Genomic DNA, 18195 nt, shown 5'->3' with positions numbered 1-18195 from the left:
GAATCCATGCTGTTTGGGATCCAGTAAATTGCCGGATTTGAGATAATCTACAACTCTTTCTTTTAAGAGTGTTTCCATCAATTTCCCTACTACTGATGTAAGACTCACTGGTCTGTAGTTGTTTGCCTCTTCCTTGCTTCCACTTTTGTACAGTGGGACTACGTTTGCTCTTTTCCAGTCCCCTGGAATTTCTCCTGTAGCTAATGACTGGTTGAATAATTCTGTCAATGGTGCTACCAGCACCTCTTTAAGTTCTTTTAATATCCTTGGATGTATCCCATCTGGCCCCATAGATTTGTCCACTTTCAGCTTTGAGAGTTCTGTTAGGACCTTCTCCTCTGTAAATGTACTTGTTTCATTTTCCTGAATATCCCTGCAACTTAACTGTGGCCCCTTCCCCTCTCTTTCAGTAGTAAATACTGAGCAAAAATAATCATTAAGATGATCTGCTATTAAATTGTCTCCTTCAACAAGACTCCCAGTGTCCGTCTTTAGTTTTATAATTCCGCCTTTTGTTTTTCTCTTTTCGCTTATATACCTAAAAAAAGTTTTGCCTCCTTTACCCACTGACTGGGCCATTTTCTCCTCAGCTTGTGCCTTTGCACATCTGATTACCTTCTTTGTCTCCTTCTGTCTAACAAGATATATCTTTTTGTCTTCATTATTTTGTGTCTGCTTATATTTCCTAAAAGCCATCTTTTTTGCTCTCACAATATTTGCTACTTCTTTTGCAAACCACACTGGCTTCCTTTTCCTTGTGTTTTTCCTAACAGTTTTGATACAAAGGTCTGTTGCCTTCAGTATTGCACATTTGAATGTTTCCCACCTCTCCTGCACTGTTTCCAAGTTCCTCCACTCTGCCAAAGAATCGCTTACACATTTTCCCATCCCTACAAAATCAGCCTTCCTAAAATCCAACACCTTTGTTTTTGTATGGGACGAGTCAGTCTCTGTCTTAATGCTGAACCATACTGCTTGATGATCACTGGATCCCAGGTTTTCACCCACTTTTACGTCCGATAATCTGTCTCCATTTGTAAGTATTAAGTCTAATATTGCGTCTTTCCGAGTGGGCTCCCTCATCAATTGGTGGAGGGATGCTCCCTGAAGGGAATTTAAAATGTTCCTACTTCTAGTGGAACTAGCAACAGACACCTCCCAGTTTACATCAGGAAGATTAAAGTCTCCCATGATTATTACCTCTCCTTTTAATGCCATTTTAGTTATGTCCTGCAATAGGTTCTTGTCAAGTTCCTCTTCCTGACCTGGTGGCCTGTATATCACGCCAATACGAATAATCAACTTTTCCCCTGTTTCTATGGTCACCCAAAGGGCCTCAGTTTTTTCTTCAATACTTTGTATTAATGTAGTATTTATGGCATTTTTTACATACATTGCTACCCCTCCTCCGATTTTTCCAATTCTGTCCTTCCTAAATAAAGTATATCCCGGTATAGCTATGTCCCAGTCATGATTTTCATTGTACCATGACTCTGTAATTGCCACAATGTCTAGATCATCCCTTGTCATAATTGCAGTTATTTCTGGGATTTTATTTCCTAAGCTCCTAGCATTTGCACACATAGCTTTTAGAGTTTTGTTTGTGCTTTTTCTGTTCCTAGCTATGTTCTTCTCTCTGCCTATTTTTATTTGGTTTTGATCTGAATTATCTTCTGTTGCTGTGGATATGCTTCCTATTCCTTTTGCCTGCAGAAACAATACCTCTGTGTTGGGGGAGCAGATTTCTTTATTCCTATTTGGTTCACTGCCCCCCTTTGTTAGTTTAAATAGTTCTTGATGAAGCATCCAAACTGTTCAGTTAGTATTCTCGTTCCCCTTGAAGATGGGTGCAGGCCGTCACTTTTGTATAAGCTCCTATCTTGCCAGATGGTGTGACTATGGCCTATAAATCCAAATCACTCCTCATTGCACCATGTCCTTAGCCAAACATTGAAGTTTCTGATGCAATGAGTTCTGTCTTCCCCTCTGTGTACTGGCAATACTTCTGAAAAAGATACAGTAGTTGCCACCTGCTTCAGAGAAGTCCCTAACTTCCTAAATTCATCTTTTACAGCCATGAGTTCAGCATTTGCCAGGTCATTTGTCCCTAGGTGGACAATGACATCCACCTCCCCATCTTTTCTTGCTGCCTTCACAATTCTTAGCATGCGCTCTTTATCCCTTGGAGCTGTGGCTCCAGGTAAGCACCTTACTTGTTTCTCTACTTCATTTGCATTTCCCAGATGTATTCCTCTAATAATGGAATCTCCCAAGAGAAGTGCAGTCCTTTTTGGAGATTCAATTTTCCTGTTCCATTTCCTGTTCCTATAGTTGGTAGATGTCCCCATATCCTCCTGTTCTGTAGTGCCTCTATTAGTTGTATCTTCCAGCCCTGCAAGAGTAGCATACGAGTTTTGCAGTGTCACCGCTTGCGGGAGGTGTCTGTGTCCCTTTGGAAATCTCTGCCCTTGAGAGCCCACAGTAGTCCAGGCAGAATGTCTTCTGGTGGCTCTCTGAGGCAGTGGAGGCTTCAAAGACACAGACATCCTACAAATCTCAGCATGCAGTTTTGCTATCTCCTCCTTCAGCAGAGAAAATTGCTCACAGATTGGACAGCAGCTGAGTCTCCACGCTGCCTCTTTCCAAACAAATGCTTTACATCCATTGCACTGCACAAGGCCAAACATTGTATCAGATGTTAATGGTATTGCAAATTTGTGTGTTACTTGGTGTATTTTAAAACTCACCTGTTGCTGTATTCTAACTCACCTGCTGCTGTTTCAAACTCACTTAATAAGCCAAGCCTCACTTTATAATGCACGCCTCTCACAAAGAGCACGCTCTCTGAGTCTGGTCACTGTTTATATAGTTTCTCAGGTAGCTGTTCTATTCAGCCCCTCCTCCTAATCACTTCACACCTAGATTCAGCCACTCCTCCTCCTAGTTTCTCTTCACACTCTAAGAAAGCACAAGTGAAAGCACAGAGACAAACACAGCCAAGTAGCGGATTTTCTGCGTGATACGGATGCAGAACTGTCCTCAGATATTACTGATCCATGTTAACATGGCGCCCTCCTATAGAATTTGCTGCTCGCCTTTACTCCCCCTTTTTCAGGACTCTATTTTCAGGTTTCACATGTTATAACTGACTGGGTCCGGAGAAAGCTTATGCTCCGGGTATTATGTTAGGAGTACTCCTATTCTTTCACTATTGCTGTTTTTTTGTATGGTTACAGAAGTCAAGTGTTGGTTTTCATACTATGCTTGACACTTTTCCAGGTTTTTGTATATGCTTCCCTGTCCTTGTGCTCCCCCTCCTTCATGTCTCTCCCTTCCCTCCCTTTTCAATGTTGTACCATGCCAGTTTCTTTTGCTGTAATATTTTTCAGTTTACTAGGCCTGAGGTTACTTTATTGTCAATAACCTCTCATAAATCATGTCAGACATTCGTATAGGCTCCTTTAATGTAGGGGGTTTAAACTCTCCTGCAAAGAGAAGGAAGGTTTTGGTCTATTTTAGTACTCTAAGACTAGACCTAGTCTTTATACAAGAAGCCCACTTAATCCCCACTGAAATACAAAAATTACAGATGTTGGGTTGGAAACTGCTCACCTCAGCATCTTACAACTCTAAAGCTCGTGGAGTGTCCGTACTTATCAGACATAATATCCCATATACAGGTTGAGTATCCCATATCCAAATATTCCGAAATACGGAATATTCCGAAATACGGACTTTTTTGAGTGAGAGTGAGATAGTGAAACCTTTGTTTTTTGATGGCTCAATGTACACAAACTTTGTTTAATACACAAAGTTATTAAAAATATTGTATTAAATGACCTTCAGGCTTTGTGTATAAGGTGTATATGAAACATAAATGAATTGTGTTAATGTACACACACTTTGTTTAATGCACAAAGTTATAAAAAAATATTGGCTAAAATTACCTTCAGGCTGTGTGTATAAGGTGTATATGTAACATAAATGCATCCTGTGCTTAGCTTTAGGTCCCATCACCATGATATCTCATTGTGGTATGCAATTATTCCAAAATACGGAAAAATCCGATATCCAAAATACCTCTGGTCCCAAGCATTTTGTATAAGGGAGACTCAACCTGTACTCTTATTAAAACAGTGACTGACTCAGAAGGCAGATACACCGTTACACAAATATCTCTTTACTCTTAGATGTATAATCTCTGTAACCTACCTTCGAGAAAGTCACGTGAACGTGACGAAACGCGTCAGGACCCGCCCTTATCCGTACTCAGCTCAGGTGAAATCCTCCAGGTGCTCCTTGGTCCCCGCTGCACCCTCCGTCTACAGCATCCGACATCAGCGGCTTCAGCACGCACGCCGCCACGACCGGGTTGTGAGAGAGACGGTCTCCTCCTTTCCGCTGCACAGCGTATATGGGCATTGCAGGACATTGAAGCCGAGGACGCTCGGCTTTCACCAGCCCATCTGGAAAGGTATTGAATCTCAAATTCAACTAAGGGACTTTGAATTTATTAGGATTCCACTAGTACACCTGGTACTTATCAATGTTTTAACTAGTTGAACACGGAACTTCTCACCCCAAAAAGCTGAGCTATTACAACAGACCACCAGTTCACGTCTAGTGAATGTTCTTATATATATATATATTATTCACCGGTCATATGATAATTAATCTTTTTATATGTTTTACAAATAAACATTGTTATTTTTTACGTTGGCTCTCAGAACATTGTGTTCCGTTCCTGATATTCAGCGCAGCCGCTTGTTCTTTTTCTATAATCTCTGTAACGTCTATGCTCCCACCGTTTATTCCAGGCAATTTTTTCTGACACTGATTGCAGTTCTGACACCCTGCATGGATGGCTCCCTCATAGTATGTGGAGATCTCAGTTTAATTTCAGATGCTTATTTAGATAGATCTGTCCCTGCTAAATCTAATAAACCCCCTAAGATATTACCTAAACTAGGTGTACCTCAATTTGCCTCTCAACTATCCTTAGTGGATATTTGGAGATCTTTTAATCCTACAACTAAAGAATATACATGCCTCTCTGCTGCTTAACAAACATTTTCAAGGATTGACTATCTATTGGTCTCAAGAACCTTGTTCACAAGAATCTCTTCAGTAGAAATTGAACCAATCTCTATATCAGACCATGCTCTTCAATGGTTTGAACCTAACATATCTGATGAACGTGCCTCTCGTGCCTCTTGGCGCTTCCCCTCCCATCTTCTCACTTCTCCCAAATTTAAATCTATGTTGTCAGAAAGTTGGAAAGATTTCAGCGCTAATAATCAATTGAGTGCCACCACCGACCCCCCTCCTTTCTGCCAAATCTGTTATTAGAGGCAATATAATATTTTACGTGTGTCAGTTGAACAAGGCATATGCAGCTTCCTACCTTTCTTTACAAAGCTCTCTTTCCACTGCCTACTCCAATTTTCATCACAACCCTAGTTTAACGAACAAACACAAATATATAACAGCAAAAACTCATTTCGATGAATTTCTCCACAAAAGAGGTAATAAATACCTATACAGAGTAAACTACCACCGGTTCGGCAACAAAACAGGCAAACTCCTTCAGAATATCTTGAATGGTTCTAGGCCTTCAGTGGCTTTCCACCCCCTCAGGAAATTAGATGGAACTCTAACATCTTCCAACAAACAAATAGGAGAAATAATGAATTTTTACTACTCTGATCTCTACTCTACACCTCCACTCACCACACCTCCCTTACACCCTCCTTCTCCTGACCAAGATTTGTTGTGGCCTACCCTATCCTTTCCCACTATATCTGATGAGATGCAGGTGGCTTTGTCCACCCCTATCACACCCGGGGAGAAATCAAAAATTATTAGATCTCTAAAGCTGAGTAAGGCTCCAGGCCCTGATGGCATAGGAGGCAGCTTCTGCAAAACATTACATTACGAGATTTTAGATACCTTGGTATCTACCTTTAATGATATTTCACAATCCGGATCTGCCCCTCTATATTTTAATATTGCATACATAAAATTTTTACCCAAACCAGGCCGTGATCTGACATTGCCGGGTTCTTACAGACCTATATCACTTCTCAACTCAGACTACAAAATTCTAGCCAATATTTTGGCCGACAGACTGAAAGTTACTCTGCCATTTGTCATACACCCGGATCAAACCGGGTTCATTCAAGGCAGACACTCTTAATGTATGAAAAGTGATATCAACAATTCAGTACCTCCAGAACTCATCAGATGTTCCTCCCCCCGGGTGTGATAGTTTCTTTAGATGCGGATAAGGCCTTCGATCTCGTCCTCTGGCCCCACTTGTATACCTGTATGTCTCGCTTTGGTATTCCATCTTCCTTTATTTCATATGTTAAAATACTTTACACGATCCCATTATCGCAAATTCTTTGCAATGGACTAATTTCACATTATTTTCCTATTTGTAAAGGAACTAGACAGGGCTGTCTCCTCTCCCCTCTTCTATTGGCCATTGCCATAGAACCTCTTGCTATTGCCCTTCGTAACTCCCCTGACTTTAAAGGTATCCGGATATCCTCCCAAGAAATGAAAGTCTCCCTCTTCGCAGATGATATGCGGCTTTATGTTACAGATTCCCACATATTATGGGAATGATTGAGGTTTTTGGGAAAATTTCCGGATACAAAATTAATGTGGAAAAATCAGAAATTCTACCTATTGGTTCCTATTCATTGGATCTTCATTCTTCCTCTGCCTTCTCAAAATGTAAGATATCTACCTTAAATACTTAGGTGTTTTCACCCCCAAATCGACTGACAAGCTACACTCATTACATTTTCCCCCTCTTGTTCATAAGATTACCACCCTTCTTTCCACTTGGAACTCTCTGCCCCTTTCTTTATTAGGTAGGGCTGCTGCGATGAAGACGATAATTTTTCCTAAAATATTTTATGCAATTCAAATGCTGCCTCTTGCCTTGTCCAACAGAGATATCCTAACTTTTAAATCCTCAATCTCTTTGTTCCTCTGGAAAGGGAAACGCACTCGTATTGCCTATAGGAAATTAGTCCTTCCTAAATCCCAAGGTGGCCTTGGCATTCCTGATTTGAAAGCATATACCCTAGCTGTGTTTTTTAGATATGCCAGCGATTGGCTACTGGGCAAATCCACTTACACTGACAACACTTTAGATTTAGCGGTGTTTCACCCATTCTCCCCAGCGGTCTTATTGCATCTTAAATCATCAGCTATTCCTCGTACTATTTTTTCGAATGTAATGTTTCGGGATACATATTTCAGCTGGATTGGTTTGAATAAAAAATTCAAAAGAGAGTTCAGATTTTCCCCATATCTCACAATATGGGGCAACCCTGACTTCTCCTCTATTTATAATTCGTTTTACCAGATTTGGAAAGAAAAGGGCATACTTCTTGTGAACAGGGTGTTTGATCCTGGTGGACTCTTCCCTACTTTTCAGGATCTCCAACAAACACACTCACTACCTAAAAGTAATTTTTATTTTTACTTACAACTTAGATATTATGTTCAATCACTCCCGATTTGCTCACAACTGCCTCCATCTCCTGATTTGATTCTCGATGTTTTACAATCCAATTTGAGTAGGGCCTATAGAGTGAAACATATATACTGTACATACCTTTAATAGACCATACAATTGGATTGCCGCTACACACTAGACAAATATTTACTAACTGGATAGCGGACAGCCCCTCTTTACCTAATAATTTTGAGAGAATGCTTTTAGCCTACACTAGCTCCAACAAATATTTACGGTCCGCTTATCTTCAAGAAGTCCACTTCCATTTCTTATACAGGGCTTACATTGCTCCTGCGCAATGGAAATATATGTCTTCTGATGACTCTGGATGTTGTGTTAAATGTAGTTTATCAAATGCTAAGTTTTTTCACTGTGTTTGGGACTGTTCAAAGATAAGCAGATTTTGGAACAAAACTCCTCTATACAGTATATACCAGGGCTGGCCAAACCGGTCCTCGAAATCTACCAACAGTTCATATTTTCTAGGCCTCCTGGAGAGCTGTAGAATTGGCAGTTAGGAATGAATGCAGCACATCTTAATTAGTAATGACTACACCTGTGCACCAGCTAGGTGGTCTGGAAAATGTGAACTGTTGGTAGATCTCGAGGACTGGTTTGGCCAGCTCTGGTATATAAAGTCTATTACAGGCTTACAACTGCCGATTGATCCTACAGGCTTACTTTTCAATTTTGACAATTGGACTCTGGGTAGGAACCCTGCAAGAATTGTCCCATTCATTGTATCTGCTCTAACCCTGGCAAAAAAATTTATACTAATTCACTGGACAAAGAAATCCGCTCCTTCCATCCAAGAACCCAAAAATAAACTCTTACAGATTCTTTATTTTGATATACGATCTCTCCTCCTGAATGAGGCTCTCTCTACTCGATCCTTTCACAATAAGTGGGACCTCTTTATTACAGCATTGGATTATGTCTCTCGTTCTTTGGTACACCAATATCTAGGTTCTCATGACTGGTATAGAGCGATTTCACACAATTTCATTCCACTGTCTACATGATTATAACTATATCTTCTCTGATACGGACTGTGGCTCACAATAGGGTCTGAAATCTATCTATTAGTTTTCAATCCAAATCTTACTTCGGTCTCAGGTTTATATCCACAGCCTATACATATGTTTAGTTAACCTACTGCCACATGTTGCTAGATTGAACTGGATTTAATTGTAACGTTTACATATGTATATTCTCTTTCCCCTTTCCTCCTCTTCCCCCTTTATGTCTGTCTTGTGTTTGTCGTCTCTTTAACCCATTGATACTTATCGTTTATATTATAAGATTTTTGTGTTACTGCTTTATATCTATATTTTCGCTGTAATACTCTTTTGAAAAATCAATAAAAAGATATTTTAAAAAACATTTACAAAAAAATTCTCTAAATCATCCAATAAAGACATTTAAATTTGCTAGGCCCTAGAAGACACAATTAGTTATGCTGCAAGTACAGATTGTATTCATTAACCCATACCTCCCAACTGTCCCGATTTTCGCGGGACAGTTCCGTTTTTTGGGGACTGTCCCGCTGTCCCACCCGTGGGCCACAGGGTCGGGAAGCGAGGCCCCATCCCCTTTATCAGAGATCACACCCCTTTTTTGGGTGTGGCAGGTCCTGATTCTTCAGCTATTCAATTGGGAGGTATGATGTTGCTGTCTTGAATATCGAGCCTGAGCTGTTAATTGAATTGTAGAATTTTTTTGCATGTATCTAACTGCTTGGTTATCTTCAAATGAAATACTGCATAAGGACAGAACCCTATTTACAAATGAAAAACTTATAGACTAAACTACAGTATCTCCAAAAGCTCCCTTGTACAGTAGGGGAAAATTTACTAAGAATTGATTTTGGGTGAGATTACAAATCGCCCCTTCACCAGAACAAAAATCACACAATTGCTAACAAGCATTTTTTACTTGCAGCTTTGTGTACTGTATGTTATCGCTTTTTGGTGTGTGCGGTGTGTGTTGATTTTGAGGCTTTCACATGGAAAGTCACTTTATACAGTAAATCACATTTAAATGTGCTATAATTCACAGTAGATTACCTCAGAAGTCGCATCCCAGCACAAACCAACTCACACCTCAATTTTTTTTCCACAAGTTGCCGTAATGTGACAAACTCCGTAATCAATCAGCTGGTGCAGGACACATGAAATCAGTGCCTGGATGCAGGCTACAGCAATCCCTGCCTCAGCTATGGGTGAGTGCTGCAATTACCTGATGGGCTTTTATTAGCATTCTGATTGGTTTAGTCTTAATTAAAAATGTTTGCACCTGTTGCTTTTTAGAATTGCAGCATTGTGGTGCGTTTTTTGGTGCAATTTTAGTGGGGCTTTAGTTGGTTCACACATGTCTGCATGCTCAAATCCCCCCCCCCCCCCCCATCCCCCCAGTGCATTGATTTGTGCATTGACGTGCAATTTTGTAGTGATTTTGGTGTGAACGGGAGCGATTTTGCAAAGGTGATTCTAAAGCTGAGTACACACTGGTAGATATATCTGCCAATCAATAGATCTGCAGATATATCTATAGCTGGATCAGGCAGTGTGTTGTGCATACACACTCGCCGATCTGTCATGACTGACGTCACAAACTGAGTGGGCATTTAAATGTGCCCGCCCAGTTGAGCCGTCAATCACTGCCGGCTCCTGAAGGAAGTGTACGGGCAGTCGGGCCCGCGATATATCGACTGTTCAATGGAATACCCTATACAGGTTGAGTATCCCTTATCCAAAATGCTTGGGACCAGAGCTATTTTGGATATCGGATTTTTCCGTATTTTGGAATAATTGCATACCATAATGAGATATCATGGCGATGGGACCCAAGTCTAAGCACAGAATGCATTTATGTTTCATATACACCTTATACACACAGCCTGAAGGTCCTTTAATACAATATTTTTAATAACTTTGTGTATTAAACAAAGTTTGTGTACATTGAGCCATCAAAAAACAAAGGTTTCACTATCACACTCTCACTCAAAAAAGTCCGTATTTCGGAATATTCCGTATTTCGGAATATTTGGATATGGGATACTCAACCTGTATATCAGTCAGTGTGTACCAAGCTTTAGTAAATATGACAATTCCACTGATATCAATGTGATTTGGACACTGTTTGTACCAATGGTGATTTGCCGCAATTTGGAGTGTGAACTCGCATTTGATATGCAACTTTTATGTAAATTAATCTTTAGTAAATGCGCGTTTAGCAAAATTGCGTCTTTCTCTGAAAAAATGACAAATTAACCTTTAGTAAATTTCCCACTAGGTGTACACGTCTATTCAGCATTTTCAAGGCTCGTATGTATAGGTGATCTGGAATATAAGTACAATCTTGAGAGATGTGGGAATTGTTTTCATGAGCGTACTGGATTTTCAGGGACTGAGTGGTTTATTTACCAATGGAAGAAGAGCACTAAATTTAGAACTACTCCCTATATATTATGCCCCACACCCAATAATGACCATCACTGGGGCTCTCATGCAATAGCTTCACCATGCAAAGAATAGGGAAACTACTGTAGTTCCTGCATGTTTACCAATGACAGCAGCGGTACATGTAATCCTACTGTATGTTATTTTTAGGTCATGATGGCAATAGCAGATGTAATAAATGCAGAGTTTTAAAAACTCTGGGCTATTAAATAGACCCCTATGAGGAGTAGAACTAGATTGTATACCGGCAAAAATTGCAGGTTTACCAGGGATCATGGCCCAACACAGCTCTAATACATACTCTCCCAGGGGTAGCAGTTGATTTGCCGATGGACACAATACCGACGGTCACAATCCCGGCACCCATTGACCGACATTCAAAATACTGACAGTCAAAATACCGACATTCATTATGCCGACATTCATAATGCTGACATAGTCAGAATACCTTTGTTTGAATAGCCGACATGTCAAAATGCCGACATGCGTTTTTAAGGAATTCTTGCCCAAAAACAGAATTGTTCATACTTTACCATACCAGTGGACCTGGATGGGGAATATAATAGTGCCTGAAGCATGCAAGGGGACGCGGTACACTTAGACGGTGTCCATGTTGACCTATGTCGACATTGACACAAACCCCCCAGAAAAAGTAATGCCGGCATTTTAACATGACGGCATTTCATACGTTGGTATTCCAACTATGTCGACATTTTGAACATGTCGGCATAATGAATGTCGGTATTTTGACCATGTCGGAGTTTTGACTGTAGCCCAATGGCTATTTGGATTATGACCGTAGGTATTTTGTCCATAGGTAAATCATACTGAACTCCTCTCCCAGAATGTCCAGAAGGCTGCTTAGTAAGGATGTCCATCGACCATCGATGATTAGCAACAATAGATGGTTAACCACCGGTGGTAGATGATTTTGCCATCAATGGCACAGATCCAGTGACTCTTGGCCATCGATGGCACAAAGCACTACAATATTTTTTTTTCTTTCCCACTAAATCTGGGACATGGTGCCTAGTTCTGCCCCAGGACATAACCAACAAAGTCCCATCCCCACCTTTGAGTGGCCCACTGGGATGACCATCGGTGGATGAAACCATTAATGGTTTACCGGCAATGGTTTAATATCAGCGTGAGTAGCCAGGTGGTCTTCAGTTTGCCGGCTGTCGGGATCCCGGCGCACAGTATACCGGCGCCAGAATCCCGACAGCCGGCATACCGACACTTTATCTCCCTCTAGGGCGTCCACGACCCCCCTGGAGGGAGAATAAATAGCGTGGCGCGCATAGCGTATAGCGCGCCACTGTGCCCGCAGCGTGGCAAACACAGCGAGCCTGCAAGGGGCTCATTTGCGCTTGCCGCGCTGACGGTATGCCGGCGGTCAGGCTTCTGGCGCTGGTATGCTGGTCACCGGGACCCCGGCCGCCGGCATAGCATACTACACCCTGAGTAGCCACCAATGGTACCATCGACTAGTGACCATTTCTGGTTAGCCCACAGATGGCCATTCTACTGCTGAGCAGGGGGCTGGGCCATGATGACACCCTGGACTTTCCCTTCAAGATTTATAGGCAGTGTGGTAACAAAAATGTTGGTTAGTATGCTAACCCTAAACTACAATGTAAAATAGAGCTGGCCAGTATGTGTCGCAGCATGTAAAACATGTAGCATTTACACTGCACACAAAGAATGGAATTAAGAAAAACTGCAGTACAACACGGTACAGTATGTTTTGTTGCAAATCCTGTCCATGGGCCAAATGTGCACTTACAGTAGCTCTTACTCCTGTGGTATCATCTGTTGTTCTGTGTTATAATGATTTTACATACAAACACAGGATTAGCAAATTCTTATAATCAAAAGAATGTGAACAGGAAGCACGACAGCATAGAACCTGCAACTGGAGATTTATACAGGAAAGGTTAGAAAGTGCTAGGTTTTGTTTTAAGCATTGTAATGACTGGCAGACCAGTATATATTAAAATAGCTTCTAGTTTCAGCTACTGTTAGAACTGTGTTAAAGATACTCTGCTGAATAGGCCTAACATTAATGGTCATATTCAATTAGCATCGGTGTGTACACCAATTCCCATCAGATCACGGAAAGGCTATTTAATTAAATAACCTTTTTTCCCTATGCCTAAAATGGGGGATTACCGCATTCGAACCCACTGATTCTGTGAAAACCTTTCGGAATCAATTAGATTTTCCCCACTGCTGTTTTCTTGCAGACGCCATGAGTTGCAAAATTCAGTCCACACCCGCTAATTGAATCAGTCCAGCCACAGCAATTAGCCATGGGGTTAACCCCGCGGCTAACTGAATAGTGTCTTAAGAATTTAGCAACTGTTCCTGATAATAGTGGAATTTGTACAGATATAAATAGGTAAAGTAGGTATAAACTTGAAAGATCAGAGGAATGATCCATAATTATTTTTTTCTGACAAGTGCAACGATCTAGAAAACCTCCAATTTCCTGTATACACACTACAGAAGGTAGGTTATGTTTTCTACATGCGGTTTATCAGACAATGTCTATACACGCTGCATTTGCTGCATGACTTCAGCTTGTTGGGACCAACAAATGTCATACAGCATTCCTGTATCAGGAGCCAACCAGCAGGGTTTCTGAAAGCCAGTCAGCTCTGGGCATTGTATTATAGCACAGTGTGCACCTAACATTAGATAGAAAGTTAGAAGACTAAGGGGCTATTGTAGCCATGCTCACCTTTTGTATTACGGCATGCTGCATGGCGTGCCAGACTGCGACTATTCGTAGCCGGTGATTGCTTCATTAATGGAGTAATTATTGGCTGCAAATAGTCACATGCAGCAAGCCATAATATAACAAGCAGCATCACAGAAAGGTGAGCATGTCTACAACTGTAGGTGCAAATTTCCAGCTAAGCAAACCATGCACTGCAACAAGTGTTCAAACATCACACACAGTACTCTTACATGTTGCATACATATATTTAGTTTACACTGTATTTTAGAGTTGGATTAGGCCACACGCCAGTCAAAACTTCGGTCCAGTTGCACCTTTTATATCCTCCCCGCAGCACAAAACGCTTTTCAAGGGGTAAATTTTCATCCAACTACTCTAAATCAAATGCAAATTTAAGATGTGTAAACATACAGCACACGAAGCTTGGACAGGGCACATTCTATTACAGCAATTGCGACATTACGATGGAGCTGTCCAGTATTTGTGTGCTGCATGCAAAAGCAGGCAGTATTTTCCTTGCATAAAAAAAAATGAATAATCACATTTGAAGTTTGCACCCCTTTGCATTGCAACAGGTTTCGGGGGTCATTCCAAGTTGATTGCTCCCTGGCTACTTTTAGCATCCGTGCAAACGCATTTTCTCCGCCCACCGGGGAGTGTATTTTCGCTTTGCAGTAGTGCGAACACTTGTGCAGCAGAGCGCCTGCATAATCATTTTGTGCAAAACAAGACCAGCCCTGAAGTTACTCTTCGTGTGCGTTGATTCTAACGATGGAGGGACGGTTTTTGACGTCACACACTTGCCCAGCGTTCGCCCAGCCATGCCTGCGTTTTTCCCGACACGCCTTCGTATTTCTAAGCACTCCCTGAAAACGGTCGGTTGACACCCAGAAACGCCCACTTCATGTCAGTCTTCCTGCGTTCGGCCGTGCGACTAAAAGCTTCGCTAGAACCTGTGCAAAACCACGATGCTCTTTGTACCCATACGTCGCGCATTCGCTTTGTGGTGCATACGCATGCACAGATTAGCCATTTTTTTCACTGATCACTATGCAGAGAACAACGGCAACTAGCGATCAACTCGGAATGACCACCTTTGTCCCCAAGGATATTTGCACCAGCCACACTCTAAATGGGGTTCTGAAAATGCATCTGACATAGGGGGCTGTATAAGAGGTTCAGAATATTTTCTTTTCTCTGGAAGATGATAATTCCTTTGAAAAGATTTGTGCATCATCCAAAACTGACTCTGTATTAGAAAATGTTTCAATGGTTATTTTTTAATTCACTGCTTCCATGGTACATTCCCCATCAAGAAAATTTTACATTTAAATCAAGATTTCTAGCAAAGAGCACATTTGGCTGCACAAAGAACTGCTTTACTGAAGTGTTACATCATCCGTCATCAGTTTGGGAACTATTATAGAGTTGCTTTGACACAGCAAGTGCTGCTGAGAGATATACATAGAACTGTGTAACCATCTGAAACTGGATGCAATGCATGAATGCTTGGTAATTTAAAGAGTCCTGAGATGGTAATTACAGTAAAACTATTGTATTTCATTAACAATGGCGAATAATTAGTTTTGGATTGCACAGAGCATAGAATAAAATTTGTAAAAGTGTTTTTGTAGCTTAATGTGAAAAAAGTAAATAAGTGATTTGATATTATGTTTGTTACATTTGGTTTTTCAAGTTATTTTGTCAGTAGCTTTAGAATAACACTTACCCCTGGCTGTGGTGGCTGTCTTCATAGTCAGTGGTCTCCTCCCCAATATCAGGTAGGGTAAAAAGCATGGACTTGGTATTCCACACAGAAACAGAGGTCTCTTGAAGTCTTGGCGATCGACTGGATATGTTTGGCTGCATACTAGGTACTGTTGGGATGGTACTTGTGGGAGCCGGGCGTACAAGAATTGTAGTTGGTGGTGTTGGAGATGAAGCTGTAGGTTGTGGACCTGCCCATGGTTCCTCATATACCTGTAGAAGTGGTGCCACGCTGTTGGCTGTTGCGTTTGAATGCTGGGGCTTTGTTGAATGAGCTGGACTACTGGGTGCAGAAATTCCACTCGCAGTCACAGTTTTCCCAGAGGGAACGCGAGGCAGGGAAGAGAAGGAAGGAGTGGATGTGTTGAAGATGTGCAGAGGTGACGGTGGGGCAGACAGTAGAAGGAAGGGTGATTTGTGGGCCAGGGAAGGGGTTGAGGTTCCAGAAGAGCTTGCTGCACTAGAACCTTGAGGGAACGGATTGCCAGTTGGTCCTGGACTTATAGGTGATACAATTGGTTTGAAGAATTTAGCAAAGACAGTTCCCAAGTCCAAGACAGCAACCTTCATATTTTTACAGCTAAATGATCAACTTGTGTAATTCAAATGTACTGTACCTGCAAGAAGAATATTATGAAGTGGTGTTCATGCCTGATCTCTCTTGGCAATATGTGTCTGATAGCAAAGGAATATAAAGTAAAATAATGGAGGGATATATTCCACAAAGGCATTAGACAATTTCTTGCCAAGCAATGTATTGGTTAAAAATAATACAATTCTCTTTTCAAACAAGTCTTCTTTTCTCTCTAGTTACTTAGACATCTGCAACGAGGAGGCCTCTTGTTTAAAAATGTAAAAATCCATATAGTGGAAATGTTGGGAAGAAGGAAAAACTGCATATCTGTGGTGCTGGGAGAAAGGAGAAAGCTGCCTGTTTATGTCTAGATTCAATGGCTTGGAGCAGCTGACACAAGAGTAGAGGGGCGGGAGGTTGCTATGATAAACAAACAGGGAGGCTAGTAATTGGGCCTTTCCAGCTATGAGGCTTGAAAGATAAAGCTTTCACCCTGAGAGACAGGATAAGAAAACAGATTAGTCACAGTATTGTAGTCTCTAGCAGAAAGCCAGCCAGAGTGTGTAGACAAAGGAGATGCCATGTCCAGATTTACTATACCGTATTAATGTGCAAATGTATGTGCTCCAAAATACTACACACATGTACAGGACACATATTAAATAATCACTGTTTGTGACACTAATATCAATGATTTGACTTAAGCCCCGTACACACGGGGAGAGATGTGTGATGAGCGATCTATCAGTGTCCGCTCAGCACACATCTCTCCCTCCGTTCACCCAGTGGTGAAATGAGCAACCTGCTAGATTGTACCTGCATGCAGGCTAATCTAGCACCGGCGATAGCGACGCACTGGGCCATGCATCGCTATCGCTGTGGGGCATACACGCGGTGAGATCTGTGCTTAACTTCGAAGCAATCTAGTCAGATTGCTTAGAAATTAAGCACGGATCTCTCGGTGTGTAAGCCCCATAGCGATGGCGATGTGCGGCCCCGCGGCCAGGCCAAATCTAGTTAGATCGCTCATTTCACCGCTGGGTGAAATGAGCATTCCCCTCATCGTCGTCGTCCCCGCTCGCTCAGCACACATCGTGCTGAGCAGGGGAGAGATATGTGCTGAGCGTTCATGCTAGATCACTCAGCACACATCTCTGGGAGAAATCTCTTCGTGTGTACGGCCCTTAATGGTTTTGCCTAACAGATAATTAAAATAATTATGCACATATTATATTACCGGTATTAGCTGAGGGATACAGGTTACTTAGTGTAAACATTAGTTGCTGTAATGCTGTTATAGGAGGATTCGGTTAGTATCCCAGGGTTCAGGATCCTGGCAGTCAGAATACCGACGCTGGAATCCCGACACTGCTAGGAATGCAGATACAGGCATCCCGATTAGGGTTCTGCACTGAGTCTTGTCATTTTACAGTACCTTAAAATAAAGATTTTTCCATATTTCGCACCTACTCAGGGGCTGTGAACTCAAAGCTGCGTAAACTCCCAAAGAGGCCCGCATTACCTTAACGTGGATATTCTGACTGAATAGGAAAAAGTTGCAGATGCTGTTTTTTTTACCTGTGGTAACCAACGTTAACTGAACCTGCAGTTTATTGAATTCGGGCCTAAGTGTGTACTGTGAAGCACAGCACAGTTATAAAGTAAATATGCCCACCATACCCAATTGTCCAGTCTATACATACAGTAGCTCCAAGCCCATAATACAGCATACAGGCTAATAAGAAGCAAATACTATACATTTACATGGCATTACTAAGAATGATATGGTCATTGAAAACATGCTTTAGAATACAGAAAGCCAGTCGTGTTTTGTTCTTCTTTACAAGTCTATTTATATAGATGCAGCGATAACAGAGATTTTCTACTACCACCAAAAAATGTTTTTATCTTGGTAATTTCCTAAAAAAATGTCCCCAGGACAGCTGAGTGATACTCCGTTTCCAGGCAATACTGGCTAACAGCGGTAAAGGAGTAAAAAAGCATTGCCAGCCAGTCCTGCATGCATCTGCGTGAACCACTGTCTCCAGTTCACATGTGCAGTGGACTGAAAGCCTGGTCTTGAGTTTAAGTTCCAGATTCATTAAAAATAAAAATG

General features: G+C 41.5%; 1 protein-coding gene across 1 annotated transcript in view; it reads right to left on the bottom strand.

Moving 5' to 3' along the window:
- The window catches only part of FAM149A (family with sequence similarity 149 member A), a 204540-nt gene extending 188127 nt beyond the window's left edge, over window positions 1-16413 (bottom strand). Inside the window, exon 1 of the mRNA XM_063920796.1 lies at window positions 15468-16413. Coding sequence (XP_063776866.1) covers window positions 15468-16075 — 608 coding nt within the window. The 5' untranslated portion in view covers window positions 16076-16413. The remainder of the gene's footprint in view (window positions 1-15467) is intronic.
- Window positions 16414-18195: the final 1782 nt, after the last annotated feature.

The sequence above is a fragment of the Pseudophryne corroboree genome, chromosome 1 (genome assembly GCF_028390025.1).
Source record: "Pseudophryne corroboree isolate aPseCor3 chromosome 1, aPseCor3.hap2, whole genome shotgun sequence".
In the NCBI taxonomy this organism is placed as follows: Eukaryota; Metazoa; Chordata; class Amphibia; order Anura; family Myobatrachidae; genus Pseudophryne; species Pseudophryne corroboree.
The sequence above is the reverse complement of the archived record's forward strand: the minus strand, read 5'-3'. Positions and strand labels throughout refer to the sequence as shown.